The sequence below is a fragment of the Mesoplodon bidens genome (assembly GCF_964165515.1).
Source record: "Mesoplodon bidens genome assembly, chromosome: 4".
NCBI lineage: Eukaryota > Metazoa > Chordata > Mammalia > Artiodactyla > Ziphiidae > Mesoplodon > Mesoplodon bidens.
This window is the reverse complement of record NC_138160.1, coordinates 108,089,578-108,110,807: the sequence shown is the minus strand read 5'-3', so window position 1 is coordinate 108,110,807 and position 21,230 is coordinate 108,089,578. Positions and strand designations below refer to the sequence as shown.

At 37.8% G+C, this 21,230-nt stretch overlaps 1 protein-coding gene across 1 annotated transcript in view; it reads right to left on the bottom strand.

Moving 5' to 3' along the window:
• CCDC192 (coiled-coil domain containing 192) overlaps nucleotides 1-21,230 on the bottom strand; it is a gene marked incomplete at its 3' end in the record, with an annotated part of 209,699 nt that overhangs the window by 176,894 nt on the left and 11,575 nt on the right. Inside the window, 1 exon segment of the mRNA XM_081230460.1 lies at nucleotides 5,338-5,445. Within this exon segment, the coding sequence (XP_081086586.1) occupies nucleotides 5,338-5,445 (108 nt within the window).

Here is a 21,230-nt window from a genome sequence, read left to right as displayed (position 1 = left end):
TCTCTTTATGAAAACAAAAAGAGCAAAATTATTTTTATGCTCCAAAGACCATCAGGGGCCCCTTGCTGTGACTTGTCTATGTCTTATTCCTACCTGGGAAACACAGTTGGTAGAAAAAAAAGATCAAGTTCTCCACCAAGCTTCCCACCTCCTAGCTCCTGCTTCAAATCATGACATCTCTTTCACAGCTAGCGTATATGCCACACTTAATATATAACTAATGTTTTGCTAGGTATGGTCTCCGAAAGACGCCTGAAGCTAATTCTGACTATGTAATTGTTACTGGATTCACCTCCTTGGTGAGAAAATGACCACAGATTCCCCTCACTCCCCAGTTTCTCCCCCACCCCAAACTCTGAAAAGACCAGATACCGGAGCTGAATGGGCAATTCAGCTCTCAATCTTGGCAAAATCAGAGAATGGGCAGAAGCAGATAGAAGACTTAAGAGATGAAGCAGAAAGAAGGTTAAAGTACTGAAGTCCCTTTACCAAATGAGGAGCTGAGGAAGAAGAGAAGAGAAAGCTGGGTGGTAAAAAAGCCAGCTAGGGCAAGGGGGCTGGGGTGGGAAAGGGACCTTTCCTGGTTGAAAGGCTCTGAGATTGTGAGCACTGGAGAAGAACCACTGTGTTGCAATGTGGATGTCTTTCAAACACTTTGAGAGACATCAGTAGAAAAGGAAACTTACACACACACACACACACACACACACACACACAAGCCCATGACATACGACTCAGAAAATACAGTTCTGTTATGACCACTAGCAGCGGTAGAGATAAATTAACATTAATCGAGAACCTACTAAGAACCAGGTACACTCATCTCATTCAATCCTCACTACAACCCTATGAAACCAATGTGTTCACCCTCTACTGCATAAGACGGCTGTGACTCAGAGAGACTAAGTGAACTGCCCAGGGTCATAAAGCTAGCAAGCCTTGGAGCAGAAACAAAGGCGGAGCTCTCCTGGGTCTGCTGCTGGGAGCCGGGAACCAGAGGCTGGTGATGACTGAGACACACTGGGCCGACACTGCTCCCAGAGGAAACGTCTCAGGAACTGGCCTCCTGCGTCCCTCTGTGCTGGTGGCTCTCTGCATCTGTGCTCCACTGTGACACTGTGGTTTCTCCTGACACTCTCTTAGCACAAAAGCTGTGCAATCTCTTAGCTTGCGTACGGTCATCAACTGCAACCCCTGGAGCCCCTTTCTTTGTCCCTCCCATGTGCACTGGGGATAGAAGCCAGCACACAGGCAAAAACTGCCTTTTTATGAGTTTCCCCTGAAACCTTTTCACTCTTCTTTTTTCTCCTCTTGACTCTTTTCCTTCTTTCCTGTGACTCCTTCTAGTCCTTTCTCTACTACCTAATTTCCAGGCATTTCCCTCCACAGGTCTTAACCTGCAGGAAATATAATCAAGTATTTCCTTTAGCAAAACTTGGCAATGTTTTGAATTATCTACAATTATTACCCAGGAAAAGAGACGGATTCTTATGTTCCTTTCTCACTCTGGCCAGCTGACTTGCTGCAAACTTACTTCTTAGAGCTGTGAACAGCCCAGATTAAAAGTATTAATTGCAAATTATCCTGATGTCATATTTCTTTTATTTTGACACTAGTGGCATGACTGCAGAGAAATAAAGAATAATTGTTAGCTAAGGGAATCCAACAAAGAAGTCTGTGACCTCACAGAGGAAGTGCCACACTCTCTTTATTTCCTCACTAAGTTCCTTCTTTTGCATAGTGAGCCACCAGAGACCTTGCTGGAAGGGACCCTAGAAAGGTTCAATTTAAGTAACCTGAGGCCCAGGATCAACAGGCGTTTAGTGTAGATGAACCCCGAGGCATCTGTCTGGGTTAGTTCTATGTGCATCACTAAGAGGCAGAGCCAGGAGGTAGGAATTCAGCTAATGTCAAAACTTAGCCGTTTCGCAAAGGCAGGACCCACTGGTTGACAATACCATGAGCTTCCATTCCTTAGTTCCAGCACAAATCTTTCTCCTTGACATTTCCTCTCCTTTTCCCACTTGTTTCTAGCCCACCAGGCCAGCCCATCTGACAAAATGATTTGGATTACCAGTGAAAGCCAGCTAGCATTCCCACTGTCTTTGTGACAAATCCTAAATTAATGGTATTTAAAAGAAGCCTTAACTCAGCCATAAAAAGAAACAAAACTATTTGTAGTGAGGTGGATGGACCTAGAGTCTGTCATACAGAGTGAAGTAAGTCAGAAAGAGAAAGACAAATACTGTATGCTAACACATATGTATGGAATTTAAGAAAAAAAAATGTCATGAAGGATCTAGGGGTAAGACAGGGATAAAGACACAGACCCACTAGAGAATGGACTTGAGGATATGGGGAGGGGGAAGGGTAAGCTGTGACAAAGCGAGAGAGTGGCAAGGACATATATACACTACCAAACGTAAAATAGATAGCTAGTGGGAAGCAGCCGCATAGCACAGGGAGATCAGCTCGGTGCTTTGTGACCACCTAGAGGGGTGGGATAGGGAGGGTGGGAGGGAGGGAGATGCAAGAGGGAGGAGATATGGGGATATGTGTATAAGTATAGCTGATTCACTTTGTTATAAAGCAGAAACTAATACACCATTGTAAAGCAATTATACTCCAGTAAAATAAGTTTAAAAAAAAAGAAGCCTTAACATGCATACACGTAAACAGGAAAAAATACTCCTTCACATACACACACACACACACACACACACACACACATACACATACACATACATACATATATATCATTGTCTGGACCACTACAGACAGTTTCTCTTTTTGCAAACACAAAGTGGCCTAGCCTGGTAAGGAAGACAGTGGCACCCAGTGGACAAATGTTTGATTGTTTGAGACAGGTGTCCCATTCAGAAATATTCTCCTTTCTTAGCTTTAAGAAAGGCTATTTGATCCCTTTACCTTTCCCTATCCTTCTGCCATCACATGTTTAAAACATCTACTGAATTTAAAAATAGTGGGGAGGGGAGTGTCGTTACAGGTTTTATCTCTTCAAAAATAAGACTAAACTGAAACACTGGAGAAAGCAAAAATTTCAGGATTAAATCCTCTGAGAACAGTGTGTATATTTGATTAATCTATTTCAACAGTAACAGCAGAGACAGCCAAATCTAATAAAATATTCAGCTTAATTAAAAATGTAACATTGAAAATGCCTGTAATGTGCTTTTCTTCGCACATAATATTCTCCTTTTCCTCACACCATTGCCAACTTCCAATTAAATTGCCTTGGTTATATGCAAATTTGGCAACTCCAGGGGCAATACTTCAGGAAAGTAACATACACAGACCCTGCAACTTAATACTATGCTGCAGTCTATCTGGGAACCATACAAACACCTACTATTTTCACTCTCCAGCCCCTACAGTGATTCTTTTGGTTGTGAGCTACTTGGGTAGAAAAGCTTTGCTTATCTATCTTTCTTCCCTCAAACTGCTAACTAACATCTTACTCTCGGTAGTTACAAAGAAGTTGAGTGAAATCCAGTTTCCATTTTATGTAATTAATCTGCTAAACACTGAAAAGAAGTATCTAATTGTTTGATGTTACATAAAGGGATCATCCAGTTAAGAATCTTAAATATTAGGGGCTATTTGCGTTGGATAAAAACATTTTATAAAGAACAAAAGGGAAGAGGACTTTTATGGGTGAACTGAATTTTACTGATTTAAATCATTAAAAGACGTTCAGTTACAAAATAAGCATACATCTTCTTAGTGTAACCTAATTCCAGCAAGGGTGCCCTCTTTTAGTTAGCCATTCAAAATTTCTTCCAAGTTTGCATGCTCTGAAATCCTTAGTCTTTATGCTTTGAAATGGTACCTCATGTTTATCATTATATTCTTTGTAATTCAAATTTTGCCACAGTTTGAAGCTTGCTTTTTCTGTTGTTTTAAAGAAAAGATGAGTTGGCAAGCCAGCGTTATGGCACATGGGTGAGATGGAATCTTTCCCCAGTGGGTCTGGGCCTAGGACATCACGCTTTTGTTAATTGACAGAAGGCCCCTGTGACCCCTTGTGTCTATCACATTTAGGTAGTCAGCAATAAACACATCCCAAAGTAAGAGATGTACTTTTTTGGTAAGCTGAAAAAAAAAAAAAGAAGGCCATTTGTGCATGTATCCCTACAATACATGTTAAATGTACTTCTTTTTCTCATAACACAAGCACACTTTCCCCCTCGTCTCTGCAAAAATTCTTATAAAATTCTGATGCACTCAACTTTTGCTATACAGGCCATTTTTATTAAAATCTCAAAATTGTTTTTCAAAAGTTTCTAAAAATTTATTTGCAAAATGTCTCAATCCATGACAAATCAATCAATGTTTATAACATCTCAGGGTCTGTGTCCTTTTCCTCCACTGACTGCCACCAACAGTGAGCACTGGTGACCTGTGCTGTGGGAGGACACACACTCCTGGCAGCTTTGCCCTCTGCCAAGCCCCCCTGCCCAGGGGCAAGGGCAACGGTAACAGTAGGATTTGTACCACGTACACTACTGTTTGCAAAGTGTAATTGTGTTGGGAAATGGTCTGAGCTTTTCTGAGAGCCATACTCCGTATCTCTGCAATCGGAGACCTGGTGTGTAGGCAGATGACTTATAAGGCAACCCGACGGCCCGTAGAGGCTACGCTCCACCTATGACTTGCTTTGCTTCTGTGAGTGTCACAGCCCAAGAGGGATGCCAGGATTTGAAAAAGTCTCTTTCTTCACATAATTGGAGAAAGTTGCTCCTGTGTAGTTCCTATAGGTTTTGTCTTACATTGGGGCTTATCTGTTTATAATGCAAATATGTTTCACTTATTCAGAAATCTACTTGCTTAATGATGGCTTTCGTAACTCATGGGCTGTGGCGAATGAAAATCAAAATATAAATCTAAGAGTTTTTTTGTTTTGTTTTGTTTTGTTTTGCGGTATGCGGGCCTCTCACTGTTGTGGTCTCTCCCCCGTTGCGGAGCACAGGCTCCGGATGCGCAGGCTCAGCGGCCATGGCTCACGGGCCCAGCCGCTCCGCGGCATGTGGGATCTTCCCGGACCGGGGCACAAACCGGTGTCCCTTGCATCGGCAGGCGGACTCTCAACCACTGTGCCACCAGGGAAGCCCCATAAGAGGAGTTTTAAAGGCTGAAAAGGTCCATACAGATTAAAGTAATTATTGTTATAACTAAAATGAATGAAATGGGGTGTGTGTGAGTGTGTGTGTGTGTGTGTGTGTCATTAGGTACAGAGGTTAAAACATGTATTTAGATTTTCCTTGCTCTACTGCACACTGAGGAACATATATTTCCAGTCCCCGTGACAGGTATTACCTGTTCGGATAAGACTTTAGCCTTTTCTTCTGCTTCCTTCAGACAAATCTCCAAGGCCTCGAGCTGTGCCAAAGTAAACGCCATCTGTCTGGTTTCCAGGGACTCTTTCTTTAAAACAATAATCAAGTATTACTTTTTGACATGGGTAGTTTCCTGAGTGCATCTCAAACAACTCTGGGGACTAAGGACAGTCTTAATAAACTCACATAAATCATCTCCTTTTCTTCTTCAACATAGCAATAAAACAATGAAATGTTACAAAAACAATAGTGTTATTTAACAGTTTAGAGTCTAAAGGCAGAGTAAAAAAAATGCATATTAACGAGCAATGAACAGCTTTAGAAAGGTAGAATAAAATGTCCATGTTGAAATTTGGTTAGTCTGCAACTTTTATTCCTGATACAAACAGAGCTTTTCTTCAAGAGGGTAGAACCAAAATTTCACATTCCCAATAAGAGATGTCATCTAGAATGCCTACATTTTTAACATTCACCTATCTTGGGGGTCATAGTCATTTGAATTCAGAGAAGCTCTTGTTACCTTTGATTGTCACCTTCTTATCACAAGTTTAATTAAAGCAAAGATACTACATAGTTTAGAGTCAGATCATTCTTCCCCAGAACGTGGCTAATATGACTCAAATCAGCAGATGTGTAGACTTTCTCTCTCAAAATTAAGTTGCTCTTTCTCACGTACAAGCAGAAAAATGTGCAGAGTTGGTATGAGAATATCAGTTACCAGCACTACTGAGACTAGAGCACTTCCTGACTACTCTTTGGCCATTGAGACAATTAATTAATAAAGACACAGCAATATGAAAACTTCAAAGGAAAACCTCTTATGTGCTAGGATTATGATGTTCCTATAGCTTCCTGGGATGTGTCCTGTCTTCTTGTGAAAGTTCAGGCTGCTGCAGCTGCTTCCAATTAACCCCACAGGAAAAAAAGAACTGTGTTCCTACATATTAAAAAAAAAGAACAAAAAAAACACCCTGCTGCTTTATTTCCCCTTTGGTTTAGGAGCCCACCAATTTTATACATATGTGCATTTCCTGACGATACAATAGAGCCATCTGGTGGTAAATGAACCAGCCATAAAAACAAAGCATTTATTCAGTTCCTATAATTGTTCATGCCATCCTTTGAACCTTAGGACCCTGGCAAGGACCTCTGATATAAATAAATGTTGCTCTGTTCAAAAACAGCATGGCTTCTAAGTCACACATGGCTGCATAATCTCCCCGAGGTCAGCCTTTGGGGGGTGAACATCTTGGGTTAGAACAGTGATATCTGGGATGAACAAATGACCCTCAGCCTCCCATATATGATTCCAATAATTTCAACAGTCAGTCCAAAATATCTCAAAACAAAAGCCTCAAAACAAAATTCTTGTGTATTTATATTTACAGGTAGTTTATGCTACAAAACATTTTATGCATAAAGGAGAAATTGTCAAAAGTCCAAACTTTTCCAAAAAGATTAAGGATCCCTGATCTAGATTGCTATTTCCAGGGGGAATCTTCTTGTCCAGTGTTTGACTTTGGGGGAGTTTTTAAAAGTAGACCCAACAAGATCATCTAATCTATTTCTCTAGGTCTTTTTCTCCAAACACCCCTAATTTTCCCTGACAAGAAGGACAACCATTTCCAGTAAGACAAAAGCATTGCAAGTCAAAGCCAAATGAAACAGGCTTGACTGGAGACTGTTATTAAATAACATAGGACTTTTTGTACAGGTAGATTTAAGAAATCATCATGTGTTATAGAACAAGGAGTGTCCTGAGCAAACTGTGAGGAATACAAAGCCTGTCTCCACCTTTACCCCAGCTGTCACTCCCCACTCCCTGACTTGCCTTTCTGTCCCCCTCTCCTTTAAGGGGAAGAGCCATGAATGTATCTACGCTGGAGTAAAAATGGCCTAAGCAAAGTCAAGCATTTTTTAATAGGAGACAACCTCCATTAACCAAAGGACTACAGATTAAATCAAGAGTAATCTCGCAGGTAAGTAAATACCTGGCGCTGGAAGTTTTGGAGGTAGGTGTGTGTTTTCAGGGACTCTAAACATTTAAGTGTAGTCAGTCCTTGCCCCAGTTTTGCAGGGTGCAGTGGTACGAGAGCAGAAAGTTAGGATTTATACCATGAAGTTCATTTTCCCTCAGGCACATGTGGACACACAGTACATAAAGTGATTTATGTTTCTTATGAACATGAAACTGTCTTGGTGGTTAAAGTAATGGATGAGTGAATTATATTAATCAAAACTGAAAACATATGATATATATAGGTGTTTGGGGATTGAACCTGTGTCTGTGGATTTCCAAATGGTAAATTCCAGCACTTCAAGTGGGTATTCCAGTTTTTAACTTCTACTCTTTGTCCTAAAATTTTCTACCTAAATATCCATCAGTAATCTAAGTGCATGTATCTAAGATAACCAAGGTGATCAAAGTAAAAGAATATTACAGAATATAAATAATTCTATAAACTTTTTGGTTACAGTAAAGACACTAGATTACTATGCATGTGTGTTAAAGTTGACAGTCTACTAATTAACAAACCTTATGGAAAATTGTAACAATCGATTTTCTTTTAGATGCAATGTTTCCTCATTTGAGAATCTGGAGGAAAATCTACTCTTTGTTCTAATTTAATTTTTCTTATTTCTCTAACCCATCTCAGTACCTTTTCATGTCCCCTTCCTTACTTTTAAGTCATTATGTCTTTGTCTTACAATGACCTTGCTCTTTCTCAGCCAAACAAATCCCTTCCACCCTTCAGGACTGGTTCAAGGTCTCTGATTCATCCAAATCATCCACACCCCTCTGAATCCACGTGCGGCACTTAGAAAGGCACCTGAACGCAGAGGCTAGACTGGGCACTGCACTGAGCATTTAGTAGGAGCTCAATAAAGAGTTGTTGATTGATTGAAGGCTCAGCAGTCAGAGAAGGAGACTGCACCAGATACAGCGGTCCTTCATGCTGAGAGGCTGTAACAGTGACTCCTTTGAACAAATACTTCCCCTGCATCCGGCTTAGAACACTGACAAGGATCAGAGCCCCAGAGAAAGTCCGCTTGCCAAGGCCAGTGGCCAGACAGCGTAGCAGAGGGCAAGGAGGTGGCCGTGGGGTTGGGTGATGACGGCAGGGCTGATGTGAGGATTAAATGACGTAAATCAGGTAAATGCTTGGACAGATGAAGTGCTCAATTAATATTATTTTGAATAATTCTATTCTCCTAATTCCTTTAAGGAGAATCATTTGATATTAAAACTTTCTAACTTATTTTTAAACCCTAGTAAAAGAAAGTTCCCATAGAGGCCCTTTTGTAACAGCAAACGATCAAACCACAGCAGTGGGAAATTCAGTCAAGTATGCAATTAGAACAAAGTTAATATGTTAAATATGTGGGTGCATTTCTTTAAAAGCAAGATTGCTAAATAATGATGTGGTTATGGCAAATTCCACCTTTACACAAGAGCAATTTGACGTGAGTCAGTTTAAGACAATTAAATGTTTCTAGCAGTCTGGAGCATCTATCGTGCAGGGTTCCAGCAGCAGCCCCTGCCCCATAGTGCGGTAACTTCCTGCCAGATAAAACATGCTTTCAACCCATTTTGCAACAAACTTCCTGCTTGATGTCTCCTCTATTTATTACCGTGGTCCATTCCTCTTTCCCAGTTCTTGACAAGCGCCAAAGGCCCTAAACTTCCCTACCCCTCTACGACCTGCTCATATTGCCCACACTAGCCCCCCACCTCAGCCCCTTACCTGCGGGCAGATTTTTTCCATTCCTCCCTCAGTCTCTGGTGATCAGAATTCATTTTACAGTGGAAAGTTCGTCACTCTCATGTCCTTCTGTGCTTAGCATTTGCAATAGTTTCTTAGGTTAAATTGCCAATTTCTATTTAGGCAACAATTTAACAACTCAGTTCTCTTGATTCCAGTCCATTCAAGTGAAAACAGTATCCCTCTGTGTTTGGGGTTGTGTCATTAATCACTAAATAAGATATTTAAATTCAAAACTTGAACAAACTACAACTATTGTCAAAGCCCAGTGGAAAGGGTTTCTAAGTAGAAAGTGCCCATCAATATGACCCTGAAAGGGATGGTCATGGGAGGATGATAGATGAGCACTGACTAAGGGGAACTCTGCTTGGCTTCTGGAAGGACACGTTCCTTACCTGACCTGAGTCTCACTGACTGTGTGTCTTGGGCTATGTGACTTTGGGGCTTCACTTCTCGGGGCCTCAGTTTTTTCATCTTTAAATGAAGAATACACTGGTCAGGTTCCAGAAGAAAACAGATGGTCATTCCAAAGGAGTGATTGAGGGCAGTTTGATGAAGGGAAGAGCATGGGTACGGTTATGGAAGCCAACAAAGGATGGTGAGACACACCCTGAGTGCAGAGATGCTTTTTTGCCTTACCTGGACCTGAAGAGGTAGGGGGAGAGGTAATAGGAGAGCATTATCACAGGATCTAGAAAGAGAGCTTGGGAGAGGGCCATCCTATAAACCGAGACTTTGGGCAGAGAAATACAGCTGCTGCCAACCTGTGCCCAGGCAGTAGTGGTTGATGGACCAGTGGAATAAATAGCCTGACCCTCTCCTTTCACCCGCTGTACTTCTGTCTATATCTTCCTCAGGCTGAACCCAATGAGAAATCAGAGGGCAAGAGAGCTTCAACAGGAAGTGCAGAGACCAGCTCCCTCGAAAAGAGCAGAGTGGGGGAAGGGTGGAGGGTGGATAATGGAGGGGGCAACAAAGATATCTCAGGCCAAAGGGGTTTAATGCTATTAGTGGTTCCCAAGTGCCAGCCCATAGATCAGTGTTGGTTTGTGATAACATTTTCACCAGTCAGCAAGAAAATGATAAAAGCTAACTTTTGAAAAGGACATTGTGAATTTTTCATGAAGCCAAATTTATTCCATTTAGATGACTGTCCTTTATTCTGAGCTTATGATCATTCTATATATTTTGGTGTTAAAAGGATGTTTATTTAACAAATGATGGTGATAGTACATGGGAATTATTGTGTTTTACTGTTTCTTCTTGAAAAAAATTGAAAAATTGGCAGTCTTACAAAAACTAACCCTAATGATTTTTTGATGGAAATTTTTACTAGTTTATGAAATCTGAAAGTATAGAGACCCTCTATCTAAGTGATCTCTGTTAAATTATACATTAACTGTTTTGTCAGGTGGCTATTCCAGAGCTATATTCCCTGAATTCCACTGGACTAAGTCCAAGATGGACCTGAATTCAGTATCAAGTTGTTTTAGCACAGTTCCAAGATACAGTTATTCTAGGAAAAAACCCACACTTGTAAAGGTCAACCTTTTACCCTGTGAAAGGTTTAACTCCTTTTCCATTTCTATAGCACCACCGATAGAACAAACGAAAAAAGGTATTTGAAAGGAATTGTTAACTCAGATTTTAATTTATAAAAAGATTGTTGGCGTGGAAGTTAAAGAAAGAGAAATGGCCCTGTGACATATGACAGCTTCATAAATAACTTTAAATAATGGCTTACCTGAAACTCTTAACAGGCCAAGTCATTTTAGTTCAAATCAAAGCAATTCAGTTCATTTAAGTTCAAAAAATAGTAAGGGCTCACTATTTGCCAGGTACTGTGCTAAGCAATGGAGACATAAATAGTAACCAGACATACAGGATTAATACCCTCACCAGATTCTCAGTTTAGAATTTCTCTCCAATACAAAAACCCTAGGATTTAGTTTTATGTAAAAATCAAAGGAATGTCAAGAGTTTGGTGGTTAATTTAGTATTTTTATTCTCATTCATAAAATATTGCTCTGTGCTTTGGGGCCTTGTTCTTTTCTCTTTGATGAGGATTCTGGTAGATGTTAGAAGGAGGTAAGAGGCAGTCCTAACCTGTTTTCAAATATTCCAGATCTATCTCAAACAATATTGATTTATAAGTCCTTACAGACTGTGAACCAATAGTATAAGAGGAGAAAAGGACCTAGTAAATTGTTTGTACCTTCCATCATTTCAGTCAAAGTTAACAGTAAAACAGGGACTGGGTTAGAGGACACCTGAATTTGGGGTCATGTTATATTACAGAATTTGTTCTGTGACTTAAAATAGCCCTCCAGCGTTTTGATTTTATGGGTGGATTTCTTAAAACTTTGGGCATCACAAATCTCTTGGACTACCTGATGATATATGTCGATTCTCTTACTAGGAAAAAAATGCCTATGTACATGCTTGTGTACACACACACACAATAAGCACAAATGCACACTATTTTGCCTATACTTTCAGGGTGCTTAAGTGTTTTTCTCAGGGCTATTCATGTAGCCCAAATTATGAATTCCTTGTTTAGAGGGAATAGTGTATTCCAGTACCTTTAGTTTTTATTCTAAAATAAAAGACCAAATATTAATGAATGAGAGTATTAATATGTTCTTGGTGCCTCTACTGTAAATCATGCAGATGAACAAACGAATAATCTTCTCTTCCTAGAGTCATGCTCCAAACTCAAAAGAAACAAAATGGCTCTTCCTTCTGGACAGTAGAGCAAATAACATACCTTCCCAGGGAAGCCTGGTTCTTGTAACTGAACTACACAGCAACCAGTGCTAACCCATCCTGCTGACAGTGAAGTAAAGATTTTAACAATGAGAATATATTTCTTTCATAATAAAACAAGGGAAAGGACATAGCAAGGTAATTTGCTATTAAAAAATAATTTTTATTTTTTATGTATAAATCATGATTTACTTCTTGTACCTGAGTTCATTATAAACATCCAAATAAAGATTTTCTTAGCAAGGAAGAGATGACAAGAGAGGTTGGGTAGGCAGCTAACAGGGTCTGCCACAAACAGCATAAATAACTGATAACCTTTTTCAATTTATTTGCCATTGATGTGAAGCTCTTTACACTGGGGGTAAGTAAGCTTTTCACAGAGCTTTCATGTGATTTATCCTGTACTTAAATTTTTTTTTCCCGTTTTTTATTGTCTGAGGAAAAAAGCATTTTTTTGACATCAGAGATGACACTAGCAATTAAGCATTAGTAACGACTTCATTTCTTCAGATGATCTCTTTGAAACTCTAGGGCTAAAGTCAGCAGCTTTGTGTACATTGTCTTATTTTGTCATTTTTTCTGTACCGGCAGTATGGGCCCATGAATATTGTGTTTTCTGCTTGCTGAATATCTGCAGATTGATCTTCCCCAATAAATCAATTTAGACTGGGTTAGTTCTAAAATCACTGGGAGCAGGGAGAGTAACTTTGAATTAGACAGTGTTGGATGTTTCTAAAACAAAAACAAGTAGCGCTTGGTACTTCCTGTGGTTCTTGGTTTATCATCAAGTTGTATGCCAAATATCTTGAGAACTGTGACTGGCCTTTGATTATTCCTCATTGATTACCACTTACATTAGAATTACTGAATGTATTTCAGATGTTTGCAGGTATTAAAATGTTATATATTATGTGATTTTATGAACAATTTGTCTTATGTGTTATCCGTGCTATAGGCATCTATCAAAGCATTGGTAGTATGTTTCCAGAGACGTTAAAACAGAATTTTCCCCTCTGTGAATACCCTGACCCATTGTTCTAATTGCTTCAATGTTTGTAACATTTGCTGCTTTTTTAAATTAATTAATTAATTATTTAAAAAAATTGGAGTATAGTTGATTTACAATGTTGTGTTAGTTTCAGGTGTACAGAAAAGTGAATCAGTTATACATATACATATATCCACTCTTTTTTAGGTTCTTTTCCCATATAGGTCATACAGAGTATTGAGAAGAGTTCCCTGTGCTATACAGGAGGGCCTTTATTAGTTATAGATTCTATATACAGTACTATGTATATGTCAATCCCAGTCTCCCAGTTTATCCCTCCCCTCCTCCTTCCCCCCAACACCAGTAACCATAAGTTTATTTTCTACATCTTTGACTCTATTTCTATTTTGTAAATAAGTTCATTTGTATCATTTTTAGATTCACATACAAGTGATATCATATGATATTTGTCTTTCTCTGTCTGATTTACTTCACTCAGTATGACAATCTCTAGGTCCATCCATGTTGCTGCAAATGACATTATTTTGTTCGTTTTTATGGCTGAATAATATTCCATTGTATATATGTACCACCTCTTCTTTATCCATTCCTCTGCCAATGGACATTTAAGTTGCTTCCATGTCCTGCCTATTGTAAATAGTGCTACAATGAATATTTATGTGCATGTATCTTTTCGAATTATGGTTTTCTGTGGATATGTGCCCAGGAGTGGGATTGCAGGATCATATAGTAGTTCTATTTTTCATTTTTTAAGGAACCTCCATACTGTTCTCCATAATGGTTGTACCAATTTACATTCCCACCAATGGTGTAGGAGGGTTCCCTTTTCTCCACACCCTCTCCAACATTTATTGTTTGTAGATTTTTTGATAATGGCCATTCTGACTAGTGTGTGGTTATACCTCATTGTAGTTTTGATTTGCATTTCTCTAATAATTAATGATATTGAGCATCTTTTCATGTGCTTTTTGGCCATCTGTATGTCTTCTTTGAAGAGTTGTCTATTTAGATCTTCTGTCCGTATTTTGATTGGGTTGTTTGTTTCTTTGATATTGAGCTGTATGAGCTCTTTGTGTATTTTGGAGATTAATCTTTTGTCAGTCGCTTCTTTTGCAAATGTTTTCTCCCATTCTGTGGGTTGTCTTTTCATTTTGTTTATGGTTTCCTTTGCTGTCTAGAAGCTTTTAAGTTTAATTAGGTCCCAGAAAAAATGATTTTTATTGTCTACAAAAATAAAGGAGAAGATGAAATGGGGACTTATTATTTAATAGATAGGTGTTGAGCTTAAGCTTTGCAAAATGAAAACCTTCTGGAGATTAGTTGCAGAAAAATGTGAACATGCCTTACACTACTGAACTACAAATTAAAAATGGTTAAAATGGTCAATTTTATGTTACACATATTTTACCACAATTAAAAATTTTTAAATAACTTATAGAACAAATGTATACAGCAGATAAATTATGGAGTGAAGGAATTAGTCAATACTAAAATTAATTCAACTACTCTACCTATGCGTCCCAGGACTGCTGTGAGAAAGAATTTTAAAAAAAGATTGCACATAATAAAAACTATAAAGTTTAAGAAAAGGAAAAAATATAGTAAGGTAATCTTACTGAAGGGAAAGATTTTGCTTCCTTTAATTTAAAAAAAATTCAAAAAATACTAGTTGTTTTAAATTAAATTTTGATTTAGTGGGACATATAATAATGCAAAGACTTTCCCTGCTTATAAAGTTAATGCTTTGTATAACTGAGTTTTTTGTGACAGGATTACTTATTTTCTCCACATCATTTATAAGTTTAGATTTTGAATACTTTGGCATGTTGACCAACAATGTTTTCATTCTCCCATTGTATCCCAGTATTTTAGTTAATGCACATGCCTGTAGGAAGAGGGATTTTCAGGTCAGCTTATGAGTAAGGTGATGGAATTTTACTGCCCAAATTGAAGTTTTTCAAACTTAGTTTTGTGAATAAATTTTTGCTATTCTGTGTGTAATAAACAACAAATGATTTATGATTGACATTGTTCAAAGTGAAAGTAATTTTTTGTCTGCCAGTGAATTTTAGGCTCCAAATAAGTAAACTTCTAAAAAAGTCCAAAAATTTAACCGTAATGATAAAAACTTAAAGACTCTAATGATGCTGTTCCCAAAACCTAGCAGGGAAGTCCTTAGTTGAACTTGATGTTCCATGAGAAACATTTTCCATGATCAATCTCCCCTTCCCCCAACCCAGCCTGACATTTGCTCAGACTGCCCTCTTTACCAAGATCTGAAAGAGAAATGTGTTATACATCTTTCTGGATCAGATAAAAGTTCAGCCACAATTTCCATAGTACATTCCAATGTGATAAGGTAAGCGCAGGACAGATGAGAGAGCTCTTTTTTGCTGTAAATTTCCACTTCTTTTAAGGTCTCCCAGTCAAAATATTACTAAGAGGCATGGCCAGAGTATCAGAGAAGATGGCAGAGCTTACTCAGTGGGACTCAGTTTTCTCGCCTGTGAAATGAGAAGATCATTACTTCTAATTCATCTTGCACTCTGCGGTGGCCATTTGTCATGCTATGTCTTTCCCTGTTTGCAGTATTTCCCACCTCATTAATCCCATCTCTCTGAAGTATAAACCAGGAACTCCTTTTTCAGCCTCCTTTGTACCACGTCGTAGGCATGTGACTTAGCCTCCCGCAATCAGACACACCAGCCTAAGAATTCAGTATAAATTAGAGTGATATGAAAAAGGTGCCAAATAGAATGGAATCTGGCCAGGTCGACAGGGTCATTCTGTTTTCAGAGGATGCAGTGACAGAAGACTTAGAAGTAACCTCTCATACTCAGGGGTAGTAGTAGGGCTGTGATGCCTTTGCCCTGTGGTGGCAGTAATAGGTCCTCCACTAGGGAAGGGAAGCTGAGTATAGTCTCCAAGACTGATGCTCTGACTCTCCTAGGGATCCTCTGAAATCCATTTTCTCCTTAATACTAACTGGAATGGGTTCTTTTGGTTTCAAATGCAAATCTGACTGATTATTACTTGTTGTTCATGTGACCTTAAGCAAGTAGTTTAATTATCCTGAGCCTCTACTTCCTCCCCTCTACAAATGGAAGAAATGCTAACTCATTGAGGGTTGCTGTGGTGATTAAATGTGGTCATGCAGAAAAATGCTGAGCATAATGCCTGACCCACAGAAGAAAGTTTGTTTGTTTTTAATCTTCTCTTAAAACTCTAGATTTTATGTGACTGTGGTGTAGCTTCTGGGAGCTCACAGCTTTGGAAAGAGCCTGAGCTCTTGATCATAAGGACCAGAAACTCTTAGAATCTCTGGTGGCCTTGGCATCATGCAGCCACACCTAGCCTGATTACTCCTTGTTGGAAAAGTAAATCATTAAGCATAAGAGCAAAAATTCAAAACTGGAGTAGTAGGAGAGGGCACAGCCTGTACCCTCTTCTGCCTGCTGAATAGGGTTTATACTTGGTCTGCTCCATTTCTTCTTTTTCTTGACTTTCTTGGTAGATGTGGTTTTTGGGGCTTCTGAGATGAAAGGGGGGGGGGATTAAAGAAGAGCAAGAGGGGTGTGGACTAGGGCTAAAGGAAAAAGTTTTCCAAAGAACTTTTGAGGAGAAAACTTCAGAAAAGCTGTCATGTGAAATAGATGCTTATGGAAAAGGAAAGAAGGACTTTTAAAAAATGGATCTCTGAAATTTTTCCTCACATACTGTTTAATTAGTGAAATTTAACCCTCAGTATACCATCAGAGTTTATCGGACCCGAATGTAGTTTTGAGTTTCTTTTTTTGAGCCATCCTCTTCATAAAAATCTATATTTCAGGGCTTTTATTCTTTCTTAGAGGTCTTACAAAGTACGTGTATATATATATATATATATATATATATATATATATATATATATACACACATACATACATATACATATATATATATATATATACACATACATACATATACATATTTTTTCTTTTAAATAGAATAAAATTCATTCTATCTTATAATTATCATACAGATCCATTGGAGCCTTTTGTATAATCCAAGATATATTCTGGGATCTCAGTGATCTTGTTTTCCCTATATTTGAAATATATTGCTACTTAATCATCCTAGGAATTATTTTTATCATTATTCATTGAGTATTTCCAACTATGACTTAGCAAAATTAATAATCATCCTTCAGTTTCTTATTGTGTTGTCAAAAGCATGATGTCACTTTTCAAGGTACAAAAGGGGAGATACCATTTTTTAAATTTGCTTTATTTTAATTTTTTAAATTTTGAAACAAATAACACACTTAGAGAGCAGCTGGAATACAGAGAACTTTTTCTTTTTCCATGTGAGTTATGTTGTGCCATTATGCCCCATCACCCTGAACCTCTCAGTGTCTGTTTCCTACAGAGAGGGACTCTTTGCTACACCATCACAGCATGGCCTTCAGTCACTCCACCCCATCTCCTTCCCTTCCCCCTCACAACACGGGCTCCACTAGCGAAACATCTTTTTTTTTTTTTTTGACAAAACATCATTTTTATAGCACATTTTTTCTTTCATTAATGTAGTTGAGGATGCTGATTTTTTTCTTTTTTCATCCATAATGCCCAAAGACAAGAAAATTGGCAGAGGCATACATTTCACAATTCTTAGACAAATCAGAAAGTGAATGTGAACAGTAACATTCTTGACCAGCCTGGTCCAATGCAGTAGCCACCAGTCACGTGTGGTCTTGAGTATTTGAAATGTGGTTGGTTTGAATTGAGACATGTTGTAAGTATAAAATAGATATGAGATTTTGAAGACTTAGTACAACAGTATATGAGAATATGAGAGATCTCAATATATTTTTGTACTGATTACATATTAGTGACAGTATTTTGAATATATTAAGATAGATAAGATATATTATTACAATTTACTTTTATTTGTTTATTTAAAATTTTTAATGTGGCTACTATATAATTTTAAATTACATTTATGGCTTTTAAATTACATATTTCTGTTCAACAGTGCAGCTCTAAGTGGTGGAATTAATCATGTAAGTGAAATAGACTATGCATCTTCAGGTCATTACTACCGAGAGACTTAGATGAATGTCCTCAAAGTCATGAATCAGTAAGTGAAAAACATACCTCTAAGGACAAAAAAGGAAATAGGGTATTCTCATACAAGACAGGCTATATCACACAGAATTTTGTGACAAGAACCTGGACTTTCCTCTTTTGTTAAGGGGATGTGTGACAGCATTCTGCCATATTTTATAACATTTATGTGCCAAAAGTTTTACTTGGTAACAAATAGATTTGCTGCGTTTAAATTCTGATCAAACTTTCTAACGAGGTTCTTTTTTTAAACCTATGTCTTTATTCTTCTGTAAATTATTTGGAAATGATTTTAAAAATAAAAAATTTAGGTGGGTTTATTTAATTCAGGTAGTCAATGATGATGACTATTTTCCTAGTATACTAAGGGTTAAGAACTTGAGTAATTTGAAAGTTACCTTATGGGTACTAGACTGCTTGTTTGTTTGTTTGTTTTTACCACAAAGCAGTTCTGAGATTAGACCATGTAGATCTCGGCATTACATGTTAAGCAGTCACAAAGAAAGGTATTATGGGAGACTTTTTGTATATTTTCAGTAACGTGATTATCAGAAAAGAATGTAAGAACACATTTGAAGGCACAAGGCCAAATGCTGCTTTATTCAGAAGGAGAAAAATTAATAGGATTCAGAATATAGTCACCACCATGGACACAGATATTTCTTTTTTAAGAAAGATTCCAAGTAGAAATAGCCCCTAGGGAAAGCAGACTGTTCTAGAATTTATAACATTTTCCTTAGGCATTTGAGGCAGGCAAAACAGGGCTTACTCCTTGCCAAAGAATGTTTCTGAACTACATTTAATTTTAAAATATTTTACAATTTAATCTTCGTTTGCACTAAATATATGATTCAAGAGAATTTTCTTCCCTAACTGAAAAATGTGTCCAGCTCTTCAATAACAATCACATGAGAATCTCTCACATATTGACTGAGTGCCTTTCATATGTAAGGTCCAGAGCTAAATCCTGGAGATAAAGGTGAATTCATCAAATTCCCAACCCTCCAGGAACTCATAATGTGAAAAAGGTTGAGAAAGGGAGGAGAGATGTTCAGATAAGTGGACTTCAATATTATAAGGATGAGAGAGGAGAAGGGGAAAAAAGACATGTATTGAGCATCATCGCTAGGCTGTGACTTTTCAATATATTATGTCCCTCAAATTCAGACAATATAAAAGGTATAAAAATGGAAGCGAAAATCATCCAGAATCCTACCACCCAGAGATTGCCACATGTCACTATGGACTGAATGTGTGTGTTCCAGGTGCCCTCAAATTCATACGTTGAATCTCTAACTCCCCATGTGATAGTATTAGGAGATGGAGCCTCTGGGAGGTCATTAGATTTAGATGAAGTCAGCAGGGTGGTGTCCTTATGATGAGATTAATGACCTTATAAGGAGAAACCAGAGAGCTCTCTCCTTGTGTCACCTTCTCTCCCTCCCCCTCCCTTCCTCCCTCCCTTCCTTCCTTCACCCTTTCACCCATGTGAGGATATAGCAGCAAGACAACCATCTGCAACCCAGGACCCAATCATGCTAGCACCTGATCTCTGACTTTCCCACCTCCAGAACTGTGAACAAACAATGTCTGTTTTTTAAGCCACCCAGTCTGTGGTATTTTGTTATGGCAGCCTGAGCAGACTAGGACACTATATTTGGTGTATAATCTTCTAGACTTGTGTGTGTGTACCTGAAGATGCATAACATATAAAGCATTGATTCATACTATACATGGTTATATATGGTTAAATTATGATCATTTTCAGTTAACAGTATATCATAGGTAACTATATTTGAGTAATAATGAATGTCATTTTCCACAAATTGTAATTTTAAAAATTACCATAACTTTCAATGGTCACAATAAATTTTACTATGTGTATATGCAATTTTCCATACTATTGGACAACGCTGTAATAAGCATATTTATGCATCTTTGTGGACTTGTTTTTTATTAATATAAATGGAAAAAGTGGGTACTGGATTTTAAAGAATATATACTTGATACATATTTAAGATTACATCCCCCAAATTCACCCTCCCACCACAGTACATGAGAATCAGACTTTTCTTACACCCTTGCCAATAATGATGTTTTCAATACTTTTTATATCTGTCAAAATTACAGGTAAACATGATATCTAAGTTTTAAAATTTTTTATTTCTTTGCTTTCTATTTGGACATCTTATTGGACACTTGCAAGCTTGGACATCTTATTGGATATTTGCATGTCCTCTTACAAATTGTAATTTGTGTCCTTTGTCCATTTTCGATTTAAGGGCTAATCTTTTCCTCATCGATTTATATGAGACCTTAATATACGAAGGACATTATGTTGTAATAGATGCTATAAATATGTTCTAATACTTACTTTGAATATTTATAAATTCTTCCTATATGGGTTGGAATAGTGGTACGTTTTCTTATGAGATATAGAATTTCCAGAGACTCAATTATCTTTTCATCTTTGTGCATTAATGCATAACTTTGTTCAAGAAGAGAGTGAAATTTTTGAAGAAGTAAACTCTAATCAAAAGTTGGAGAAAGCTCCATTTCTCTGAACCTTTGTTTCTTACACATTTACTCTATCAGAAGAATTAAAAGCAAAATAGGTCATCTTGTCTAACTGCTTATGAAGGATCATCTTCTAAAGGACACTTTCTAGTTCTTTGGCCAATCTTATTTTAAACAGCTAAGATCTTTTCTATGGCCTCTGTTCTCAAGTTAACTAGAACTTATTATTAAAATGAGAAATTCTGGAGGTAATCTTTTTATTTTGTATCTATCTATACCTTTTGCTTTCTTTGGTTTAATTATTTTCCATTTTTATACTTAATCTTACATTGCTGTAATCTTTGTCCATCAATACATTTCTGAAAATTCTACTAGGTACATGGTACGATTTCACTTGCCCAGTCCTTTGAAGTTCTTTTTGGCCATGCAACTTCTTTGGCCAATGAAAAAGAAGGAAAAGTGGTGTGTGTAACTTCTGGGCTGAGCACTCTCTGTGCAATTGGCCCCTCCTCTCACTGCTGCCTGCCCCGGATTGCAGAAGTGCACTCCCAGGTGAAGCTTCCATCCAGAATAACTCATTGGTAACTATTTACCATAGTAAATAGTTTATTAGTAACTATGACTAAGTAACTGATTACTAACATCATTAGTAACTATGAGGAATAGAGTCCCTCTGCCTCCCATCTTGGATGGGTATTGTGAAGAAGAAATA